The sequence below is a fragment of the Labrus mixtus genome, chromosome 12 (genome assembly GCF_963584025.1).
Source record: "Labrus mixtus chromosome 12, fLabMix1.1, whole genome shotgun sequence".
Lineage (NCBI taxonomy): Eukaryota > Metazoa > Chordata > Actinopteri > Labriformes > Labridae > Labrus > Labrus mixtus.
In genome coordinates, this window is record NC_083623.1 from 8,514,541 (window position 1) to 8,527,289 (window position 12,749).

The 12,749-nt window shown below is 38.2% G+C and overlaps 1 protein-coding gene across 1 annotated transcript in view; it reads right to left on the minus strand.

The window, feature by feature from the left end:
* Window positions 1-12,749, minus strand: part of rngtt (RNA guanylyltransferase and 5'-phosphatase) — an 82,402-nt gene that overhangs the window by 39,887 nt on the left and 29,766 nt on the right. The window contains exon 11 of the mRNA XM_061051798.1: window positions 6,752-6,916. Within this exon, the coding sequence (XP_060907781.1) occupies window positions 6,752-6,916 (165 nt within the window). The remainder of the gene's footprint in view (window positions 1-6,751; window positions 6,917-12,749) is intronic.

A 12,749-nucleotide genomic window follows, 5' to 3' on the forward strand; every position in this document is an offset into this window, starting at 1 on the left:
TCTTTGACGAATACGACCTGTACTGTAAAGACGTGCATCATCAGATGTTACATAATGTGTCGGAGGTTTTGAAGAAAACAAAAACATTTCAAAACACCAGAAGTAAAAAAAAAAAAAAGAAAAAAGAAAAACAACAAACATTAGTCATCGAGTCTACAGTGTGTGTTCATCCAAGCAGCATAAGGCCTTATACAACAGTCAACATGTCTCCCTTTGCGAGTGGGTGCAGCAGCAGAGAGAGAGAGAGAGAGAGAGAGAGAGAGAGAGAGAGAGAGAGAGAGAGAGAGGATGCAGGTGATTGACTGCAGTTTGTTCTTGAAACGAACCAGGGAGGATTGGTGTATTACCGAGGCCAGAGGTGGCAGCTGATGTCTGTTTCATTGCAGAGTATTTCATTAAGTTAGTAGGAGCGGCTGTGAGATATCCACCGTGTAACGGTTCCCACATTTCTGCTGTTAATTAGAACAAATTAGACACTGTAGGTACACGGGTCAATACGGCAGATTTGACTTTCGTTGTACAAAAACTGATTCGCAGTGCTGTGAGTGTGGAGAAAAAAAAAACAAGAGACGGCTTTAATTCAATACAATACTAGCCCCTGACTCGCAGTCATGAGAACCAGGGTTTGGTTTTTTCAATCTCTCACAGCAGGGGACTCGACAGCTGACAGCGGGTATGGAGTAAGAAAGTAACAAGGGAACCTGCAGACTGACATCAATAAGCTAACAAGACATGCTGTGAAGGAGCAGTTACTTCTTTTTTTGTATCTCATCTGGCCACTTCAAACCAGCTCTGACAGGACATGAGACTGGACCCCGGTGTAACAAGAAGAGGACATCTATAGAAATATTAATGATGGCTGAGCCCACAGGAGAGGAGGGCGAGTCAGGAGAGAAGAGTCTCATCATCACAGTGATGCGATTGGCTGCTGTTACTCAATACACTGTCTCGGATCAACACTTCACAGGCCTTTCTTTAATAAATGTGATTATGGAGCGACAGCATGGTCTGCAGTGCGTGCTCTGAGATTTTCATCGTCTCTGCAGTCAAACTATTCAAACTATTATTTATTATTATTATTTCTAAGTGCATCCATTTCCGTGACATCTGGTTTACAATCTTCAGCATAGTAAGAGCACATCCGGCTGTGAAGAGGAGGGATATTGGTTAAAAAGAAGGATACCATTGTTTTTTATTTCTTGGTTATTGCTGACCCACAAGACTACCAATAATTTATACATCTAAGTGCCAAAAAGACTTTGACATGTGACAGTGAACACACCATTTATTAATGACAGGAAGGGCTGGGATTTTGATGAAGGGAATTTTTTTGGATAAGCTTTGACCCTAACCTGGCATGGGAATTAATGAGATTAGATTACTTTAGGTGTCCCTAGAATGGAGGCCTACACTTAATGAAAATTAATAACAAAAAGGGACATCAAGTGCCTTCTAAATATGAAAAAAAAATTGAAAATCAATCAATTGATAAATAAAGCCAAACAGAAACATACCTCATTAACAGGACAAATAAATAAACCAATGCGAAATACAAACAACTCAAGACCGATTTGTTCCATTCAGAACAGTACACATACTGCAGAAAAAAAGGACTTCACTAAAGTATTATCAAAGTTTCACAACCCAATCAGAATGATTCAGGCAGATTTTCATCATTGTTTTTAAACTAATATAAGAAGTGACAAGACGAGAAAACAAGACAAAATACTACATGGTATTGTTGTATCACTCCCTCATCTTCACAGTGGCAGCATAGACAGCCGTCAAAACAAGTTTCATCACTTTGAAGGAAATAGACTTTGGAAATGAAATAGTGAAACTCTCTCAGTGCAAAACCCATCAAAAAAAAAATTGATGCTTTGACGCACATCAGGGACCGTGATTGCACACAATCTTAAACTATTTGACTTTGCAATCCACATTCCCAAGGCGTCATTTCTTCTCATTTTGTATTCAGAACATACACTGAGCCTTTATCTTACCTGTCTCGGCCTGATTAGGTTTGAGAAAATGCAATCTCACAAAAGTATCCAGATAACAAGTTTTCAGGTCTCTGTTCAAACTCAATCTCAACCTGTGTAGGTTTTTTTTTTTTTTTTTGAAGATAAGATCTCCTCTCTGGTAGGATATCATTTATTCACCTGAAGTCTTTCTCTCCAGAGTTCATCTCTATCTGGACTGTCGGGGGGAGGCTGCTGATGGCCTGAGGTCGACATGAGATACCAGATAGATCTGATTCTTTTAGAGATGTAATAAATGAGGAAAGATATTAGATATGGCTTAAACAAATTAACACTTTGTTATTTCTCTTAGTCTTGTGATTATTAACCTGAATTAATTGTGACTTGATTAATCAGAGGTCACATTGAATTACTGTCTGAACTAAATTTGTCATACCAACAGGGTACATGAAATAATAAAAGTGATTACGATGAGTTTATTTGACAGTAAAGTAATATCACACGAGATGGACGTTGCCAACATATTTATTCACGTGGCGCTTGTGATTTGTGTTGCTTGAAAACAAAAAACAATACACAATATTGAGTGCCTTGGACTTTTTGTTGTTGTTGCATTGGTATTGAAACAGGTATCAATCTTTTGTCCTACTATAGTCTCAAACCAGCTCACATTAAGTTTATCAGCGCTCAATATTATGTAAAAAGCTATTATTCATGTCTTCTTCATTCTTTTTATTTTACAACTCTGACTTCCTTTGTTCTCTTTATTTGTATTCTCTCTTCATTATCACTCGTTTCCTCTACACTCTGTCTGAAAGCACGAATGAAGAGAACAAAGGGGGCCAAGGATTGATCCCTGGGGAACACCACATGTCTTTGGGGGCACCAACTACTTAGAAAGTTATGCTAAGCAAGCATGATGCCAATGAATGTTTCAATGAAATCCAACATCATATATTTGTCTGAGATATAATAGAAAAGCAAGTGCAGCTAGGGATGAGACTTTTGGCATCTTTTCTTATAAATTATTATTAATTCCTGACTATGGGAATGACTTTGTTATAAATACCTGAACTTTTATTTCCAAGAGAAAATATGTCTAAAAATGATTTCAAAATGTAAGAGTTGGATGAGTTTTGTACACTTGTTACAGGAAATTGCAAATGCATACATCAAATTCAAATAATACATTTTTGCTTTATAAGTCTTATTCTTTTTTAATTTAGCAGATAACGAGTGTTCTGTAAGAGAGTTAAGTTATCTCCATCTATCACATCTTTCGGCAGAAGTTTTTGTCTTGCCACTGTAACTTTGCTAAATGTTGCTCATGATGGATTGACATTGGGTACTGTGACATAACAATAGGTATGGTCTTATACCGGCTTTTTGTAAAGTGTCTTCAGATAACATTAATTATGAATTGGCGCTATACAAACAAAGATTGATTGATCGAGTTAGATTAAGATGCATTATTTTTTGAATCCAGCAAACAATGGTCAAGAACAAAATCTTAAAGATAAATCATGTAATATGCCATCTAGATACAAACTTAAACGTGTTGCACAAAACTGACTGTCCAACAGGCACCAGCAGCTGTGTTATAAAGAGCCGATCTAATCAGACTTATTTTCTACTCAAAGGAGATTTTGTCAGAAAAAAGTCTGTTCAGCCTACATAAAAGGGAAATTCCCCGAATACATTATCTGGTTGTCCCAATGTACCACCTCTTGTAATACATAAGGGGTCTTTGTTAGATAATTGGACAAGTGGAGGAAGCCAAGAGAATAAATGCTCCCGAGCGGTGGGAAATGGCGACATGAACTCAGAAGACGGAAAACAGCAGCCTCGCAGCACCAGACAAAAGCCATCATACAACTCCAGCCTGTGACTGAAAATACCCCAAAAAGGAATTTTGGGTCGATATGTAATGAAGTGGAGGGTTGTGCAGCGATGAATTAATGCGACAGAATCCAGTTTCCCCTCTTTGAATGTCCCGTATAACAGAGATTGGACTGTATGGGGAGCAGATGGCTTCTGTACAACACAATAGAGCAGTCAGAAACCAGACGGAACCGGTGACTTCATTTCTGGAGTATCTTCATCAACAAAGAGTGGATGTGATCCTTCATAGAGATACTCAGAGGAGCAGACAGGGCAGGTTGAGAGCAGAGGTAACTAAACTATTCATGTGAAGAATTTAAAAACAGGATAGAAACATTCAGGTATTTTGTTCCTGAAGAGGAGAATGTGACCACAGCACACGACGAAAAGTCCAAAACTCTACCCTCCCTTCTACTTTGATCATCTCTGAGTGTGCAGTGCCAAGATTTTCAACTGATCTCTGCCTGAGAAAAACATCAAATTAGTCTTGCCCTGACCTCCCACAGATGTGATATTAAGGGCACGAGTGCGCAGACCTTTGAGGACTTAAAAGCTGTTTGGAGGATAAAAGCTTTGCTGTCCTCAGCCTGGGAACAGCACAAAACTCCCAACCTGAGGCGTGATTTTTTATTTATTAAGTGACAACTACAAAGAAAAATGCAAAACAAGATAATCCGAGCCAAAGTATTTAAGAAAAAGTGTCTGCATTAACATCACTTATTCTTGGTATTAGGGAGAAGACGTCAAAGCAGTGCCAGATGCTGAAAATACTCAAAATCTACGAAATCATCTAAGCAGAGAAATGCTCTGATTCTCCACTGACATCATTTCCCATAAACCTCCAAATACTGCAATTTGTCGTCAGACAGATACGCTGATAGCTTGAAACTTAACACCAGCAGCAGAGCGTCATGGATGAGGCTAAAGGCACGTGTTTGACCGATCAATGACACCCGAGGAAGCAAACTGAACCAAGATCGATTCTGGGCTACCAGAGGTTTCATCTGCTTCACAAAACTTAACACAGTTCAATAATGCCTCTAAAAAAACACTGTTCTGCTTCTTTGACAGCATTTAGACCCCGGTCCTTCCTAAAAAAACAGAAGTGAAGTACCAGAGTTACTCAGAACTTCCTGGTTTTCTGGGTTGGTTCCTGTGGTTAAAAAGGGGCAATATGAAGGTCAGATTAAAGCTCCAGCAGGGAGTTTTTTTCTTGTTATAAAATAGAATGAAATTATTACTGATTACGCCATACGAGCTTAATAAAACCCCAAGACTGTCAGCATAAAGATTGGCTGTTTTTATACAGTCATTTTGCATGTCTTAAACTGCTGGTTTAAGAGGAAGTGACTAGAGGAAGTGACTAACAGCACAGCCTTATTCACATTTTCCACAGCAAGGATTCACAGTGAAGGACATGTTTGATTGTTAAAAGAAAGCAGGCTGAGATTTTTTTTAAACAACTTTCAAAGGACAATATCAGCAAAGAGATCAGAGTTAATGCACTGAAGGAGGTTCCGTTTAAAAAATAAAAAGTTCAGGAGCATGAAGTGTGACGGCTAAAATTTTAAAGAGCCTTAAGTCCATCAAGTTTGAGCAAAATTCTGAAACAGCTCTCACTTCAGCTATACAAGCATAGGGCACATTCACCCAGAATCTTTCGGGACATGGTCATTAGCTTTACAACTCTCATTCACACACGCACTGCACTCCTTAACATTTCCTGACATTGTCCAGGAGGGTTGCTTGTGCGAATGCAAACGGCCAAATATGTTCCTCCAACTTTGTGAAGACTTTTTCCTTTGAGCCTCCCAATAAAATGTCCATGTGAAGTCAGGTTCAGCACAACAGGAAATAATCTAGATCAATCCCCCTTGAGCGAGTGGCCGGGATGATGATGTCAATCACATTGAGCAGAATTTTGCTGCTTTATACGATGTATTGCTTGTCTCAGTCGTCATTATATCATTTTCCACAGTTGTGTTGATCTTGTCATCCTTATATATGTTATAGTGATATTAATGCAGAGACAGTCACAGTTACCCATGACAAATCCTCCTTCTGCACAAGGTTCCTAGCCCATTCCCCTCACCCAAAACAAACCAGGGAAAGATTACACCCTGCTGTGAGGTGCATCTGTGAGAGGCAAGTTCCTGAAAATATCACGACCTGATTGTCCTGACATTATCTAGAAAATGTCAAGAGTTCAGGAATGAGAAGGGGCTTTGGAGAACTGATTGAAAAACCTTCAAGTATATTTGAAAGAATTTAAATCTGGTGCACTCCTGACCCACAAGACTGGCTCCTTAATGAAGACCAGGATTTTCGGAACGACATCATGGGATGAGGTCAAAGCATGAGGACGCTCTGTTTTTTTTCCTTCCACTTCACACTATGGCTACGCAGCCAAAAGGGATCTGAATCTGATTTTCTACCTCCTATGTGACTCAGATGGGATTTTTTCAGAGTTGACCATTAAGGCTTGAAGTGTGAATGCAGCCCAAGTCGTGAGGCTGAGACTGATCTGTCCCAGTGGGTACAGGCCCAGACACCAGCCACTCACAGACTTTCCACTCAGAGGACTGACCAGAGGGAGCCTGTTGTGCATTTCAGAAGACGTTAATGTATTATTTATTGAAATTCCTCTTTCTCCTCGCAGTTTTGCCTTAAAGACCGTGTGAGCAGCTGTTGCCCTGTAAAACAACTTCAAGGAAGGTAACTGGGGCATTACCTAATCACAAGTTTAATTTGTACACACACTAAGAATTTTAGGTCATCCTGATTTGCACAATTGTGCTAGAAGCAGATCTTTTTTGACACTAGGTCACCCAAACAAATGGGATGAAGTAATAGGCTGGAAAGTATGAATGGTATCTTTGTTCGCTTACCTTGCGTGACGCATGAATGTCAAAGAATGGTTTATTTCGGACGCTGAAGGGCTCCTTGGTTTTGTCAATCTGTCCCGTCTTCATCTTTTCCATCCGGGGAGAAATTATCTCTTTTTCTATACATAACAGTCTGATATTAAAGTCACACTGACCAACCGGTTGACCCTGAAACACACACAAAAAAAAGACATGTTTATCAGTTAATGTAACCTAAGATTAAACGCAACGTTTACAGATATTTATAGAAAAAAATAGCATCCATGTCATCACTGTTGTGCAACATTACTAGGAAGCAGAGGCCTGTTGTGAGATGGAAAAATACATTTTTAAGTTTTGTGTTGGAATCATTTTTAGAACTTGATATTTTGGCACCAGATATTGAGCCACAGGACTAGCTTAATCAATTAGTAGATCAACAGCCAATAGAAAGTGGCAGATATCTTTCTGCCCGACCCATCAGGTTCCAGCTTTTAAAACTGATATAGTTGCCTTTTTTTCACATCACTTATAAAATTATGTTATTACACGTACGTTTTAACAAGATAGGTGAACATTTTAGTCAAGCTCTGATTACTAAAAAGTGCAGACAAACTCCTGCACATGCTCAAAGGGACATTTTTGACAGTGCATCTCTTTAACTCATGTCAACCTTGAGTCATGCAGATACTCAACTATAATAAAGGAAACAAAAAATGTAGATTTTTTTTTACTAACACTATAAAACTTTAATACACACAATAGCATCCGCTGTGATCTTTTCATACAGCTCTTGTGTATTTATAGCTGCTCTAGAAGTGAGAAGTATGCAGGGAGGAACATACAAGAAACCCTGCAAAATAAGACCTTGACATGAGAACATATGGGTATGTCAACACACAAGGTACACAGTACAGTGTGCAATCGTTTTTTCTTTGTCACTATGACAACAGCATCCCTCCTGGGAATTGACAGCCACACAGAGTTGTTGCTGACAGATAGAACACAAACCTGACTGGATCACAGTCTGTCAAAGAGACAAGACAAGGCCGGTATAGGAGCAAAGGCCATCAATCAAGTAAAAAAAAATAGAGTCCCTACTCTTGATGACGAGTAAAGAAGCGTGTGTGGAAGCCAAGTAACAACAAGGATACTACTTTAACAACCATGACCACTTCAAAGTGTTAAGTGGAGGCAGTTGTGACCGCCCTGCTACAGCACGGCCAGGCGAGCCACTTATCTCTGTTGCTCAATTGACAAAGTGATTAAAAATAATGACTCACTTTTAACAGCACAGAAAAAGAAATCAATGCAAGAGGGAGAAAAATGATAAGTGAGTTCTGAAAAGCTGCCAGATGGACATGGACTAAATGCTTAAAAACTATCTAACAATGAAAATTTCTCACATTTTGACAGTGGAAAAATAAAGCCAAAACTCAGAAACTAAGCAGGAGTTTTTGTTTTGCGAAGAGATAGAAAAATATGAATGAATGACAAATGTTGTCCAAGTCACATGGTTATCAAGAGCAAAAAAACAAAAAATAATTTAGTGATACCCCTTTTTATAATAGAGCATCTCTAACCTTCAGACCCTTTCCCATTCTTGTGTTGTTTGCAAAAATTACTGTTGAGTAGTTAAAGTCCTCTTGTTACAACATGTGAAAAATGACAGTGATAAACTTTTTTTTCCTCAAATAAAATGTAACATGTTATGGAAAGATGAAAACATTTTTTGCTTATGAAGGGATACTATGGAACCATTATTTTTCTTTTTGGAGTTCCACAGGGATCAATCTTTAGGCCCTTGTTTTTTTCTAATTTGTGTTGGACTTAATCAAGCTTTTACAATTCGTTTGCGTCAGGTAACAAATCAATAACATCAAGGACTCTCATTGCAGTAAATAATCAAGTTATTGTCCGTAAAAGTTATACTACCTGTATGTGTAAACTTTAACAATTATGGCTATAACCCATTACTTTACTTACTTTATACTTTATTTCAGACCCATAGGTCAATATCGTTATAAAAAAGCACAGATATATAAATACAGGACATTAACAAAGGGATATCATCACTCCATGTGATTAAAATACAAAGAGACATTCACACTGTATTTCCAGAAACACGAGGAATACCTGTGTCACTAAGTCTGGGCTGAGTCAGTGACATTATGACATTTTCTGAGTTATTTAATTGACACATAAATTTGAACATAACATTTCTCAGCAGAGCATGAAATGTGGTCAAATTATTAAAAACAAACATCTGACTTGCACTCGTCCATCTTGGTAGCTTCACACTGCATCCCACAACTCGAGCAGATTCTTAGAAGTTACTGTAGGCCAGCACTATAAGGTGACAAGATTACTAAGTCATCAGCATACATCAAATGGTTAACAATTCAATCTCCCACCATACATCCAGTCTTACAAGCTTTAAGCAGTTCAGAGAGATCGTCCATGTACAGATTAAAAAGAAGTGGTGACAGAATCCCACCTTGTCGGACCCCATTGGTCACTGAATAGGGTGCCGATATACTCCTGCCCCATCGGGCGCATATGGATTGATGCAAATGCCAGAAATGCAATACTCTTATCAAATAAGGGGGGGACCCCTCTGTTATGTAATTTCATAAATAATTTAACGTGATTTATCCTATCAAAGGCTTTGGACACATCCAGAAAACAAACAATCCTTAAATGATTATTTTCACACTATTTTGATTGAACTCATTTGATTGTTTTGTTGAATGCATCAGAAAGTAGTAAATAAAAACAGTTATGCATTCTCATGGAACAATGTTATATCTTCAGATGTCTTTTTTAGACCAACCATACAAGTATTAAAGATATTCTGTTTCTGAAATAAGGTAATACAGAGAAAGCCCCTATATCATCACATCAGACATGCAGGAACCCCTAAGTACTTTGGCTTTTGGTTAAAAAATTATTACTTCCTGAAAATGGTTGCAGTAATTTCCCTGTTAATTAACATTTCTAAACCAAAGGTGTCTGTTGAATAATTGATGAGATATCAGAAAAGCCATTTTCTTGCATATTTCAACATTTTTCCATCAACATTTAGCAACTATTTCATGAGCATCCTCTATGTGTATTGTATATTATTGTTACACAGCCAAAAACATGTTTAAGTTCCTAGATATAATACATAGAGAAATGGTCACCCCTTTAATATTCATGCTCAGTAGTGGAAATGGATCAATATCTCGATCAATATTGACATGCACTGAGCAGGAAGGTGTGACTGAGCTGCATTTATATTCTGTTATCTGACTGTTCGGCAAAGGCCACTTTCCTCTCAAGAGCCTGCTATGGAATTATTGGGTGGAGGAAATATTTCTTAGAGAGTGGATGAAGAGATGGATGAGCAATAATTAGTTAAGATTAGACGCAAACATTTAGTTGTACTGTCCACTGACTCATGAGTATACTCAGCAAAAACAGAAAAAGAAGATCAGAGCAACTCTTATTTAAGTTGGCTGTCTTATGTAAGCAAGTACAATGCCAAGCCTTACGCAACAAACATGTATCTCAGAACAATATCTTCTCTAATATATATAACCACACACAACACGACTGTGTGAAGTGATACTACAACGTGTGAAAATAAAGTGATTACTGTTCCCAGGATGGTGTGAAAGATAAAGATTGTGGTTTTATAATAAGATATAACACAATTTTACATTACTAAATTAAAAAAATGTCCACATTTGAAAATGTAGCAAAAAGACCACACAACAGTCTTCTTGAGCAACAGCTGGTAACATGTCCTACACATTTTGCACCATCTGTGTCACCAGGACTGAGCAAGATCTGAGTGCGGATGATTCGAGGCATGTGCTGTCAACGCCTGATCAATAGGGACACACAGCAGATAAAGATCTTATTTGTCCAACATTGACAGATATCAAAATCAATTATATCAATGTAATGTTGTTTTGCTGTGGTTCAAAAGAGGTTAGCTGCATCTGGGATTTATCTGCTCATGCTATTTTATTGTGACTAATTTGCACCAGTCTGGATTTGGACAAGGCCAGAGTCATGTTTGACAAGCAACAGCAATGGTTTACTCTTAATACATCTCATAGCATATTAACAATAAGACATCTCCTCAATTGTAGAGGTGTCCTTAAGCATTCCATGATATCAGTTTTAAGAAGGTCAGTAAATTTAACAAATTACTAAAGGGTAGCATGCTATATTGGTCCCATGCATTACGTTGTTTCTTAATAGTATTTTTGAAGTATATTTTGTTGTGTTTTATAGACCAATGGTCATCTTAAAGTGAATTGTTAATACTTAATTATTTTCACACAAGCACAAAACTCCTGACATGTTCCGAAGTTTACAGTACGGTCTGTGTGTCTGAACCAAGCCGCAAGCTCTGGTGTTGAAAAATGAAGTTAATGCGGAAGTGCAAAATGCTGCAGTTTGAGTGTCTGCTTGAGGCTGGCTCCAGGAGCCCCGGAAGTTATATACAAACCCATCCAAAAAAAGACTGTTTTTACAGCAGAACAGTCTGGTACAAATAAAGAAATTGGTCTGAGTAGCTCATGTCTGTATTGTCACACACTCATCCATTTTGATTTGATGAAGGATAAGCGTTTGTCAAGGTTTGTCAAGATGCTTAAAAACCCACTCCAGCTCTTCGCCTGTTGATAGGATGACTGAAAGTAAGGGTGAGACAGCATTGCCAGCATGGCAACAGCCATCGATGGGACTCCAAATCCACATGCAGTAGCAGATGGGTGACGTCACTCAGGCTTCGTCCATTAATATTTACAGTCTATGGTCTGAACGGCAACAGATACATCATTCATCCTGACTTAATCTGGAATTTTCACCAAGCATCAATGTAAAGGCAAAAACTTTCAACATATCACTGGAATCTGTAACCTAGTTCGCTCCCACAGCATCGTTTTTAAGTCAAGTTTGGCTCCCCTGATTCATTATAAGTGAACTGAGCGAAAGATCGTAGTCCAACGAAGTGCAATTCAGTGTACTACATAACCCCCTATAGGTTGGATTAAACTGAGTGCATAAAGAATCTATATATAAACACATGAAATGTTAAACAGCAGAGAGCTGCGGAATCTGACATAAATCCATCTTCAGCCTGAAGTGCATGAGGCTGAAGGATGAACTCAGGAGTTCAGCAAAAACCAAAACATCTTATAAAACACTGACACAGCCTTAAACATAACTCCAAACTGTTTCTGTCAGGGACAATTTAGAATAAGTCAAACTATACACAGGGGACTTAATCAGTAATGGGACCAGAAGCTTAGTGTGTCATCCTTGGGGATATTTCTAACAGAACTGCGGCTTTTAATCACACAATTATTACTTCGATATTCTTTTTAATCGGGCGATAACAAAGGAGTAATTCCCTTAACAAATTGCAGGTTTTTGCTTGAATTACTTAATTTTAAGATAAATATCCAAACTAACTGATGCAGGTTCAAAGCGTATCTATCTCCACAGGAATACTCACTTTGTTTCCACCATTTCACCTTATTTCTTATGTTTGGAGGTAGGGGAGTCATTTCACTGGTCTGTAGCTAGAAGAAATTAGTTTTTTTCTTCAAATATTGATTGGGGGGGTCTTTTAACAAAATGTCCCAGTTTGGGATCAATAAAGTACATCTATCTATCTACCTACCTACCTACCTATCTATCTATCCATAGCCAAAACTTAAGACAATAATCTCTGAAGTTACACTGTAAGAGTCCCTGAAGCCCACTGTTCCTGCTCCTTTATGAGTCACTTTGACGCAGTAGACTAGTCTCTTAAAATAGAGTTAAAAAAAACATCAAAAATGCATCCTACGTATAGCACAGACCTGTTGAATCACTATGTTTTAACAGGGTTAAAGCTGTTATAGCATATCTAAGTTCATGAATCTAGATGTATTTTACCTCCCTCTTTTATACCCTCAAACAACATGAAAAGGTAAAACCTCTATTTGGACGACTCACCCGTAACCACTGGTAAGGGTTA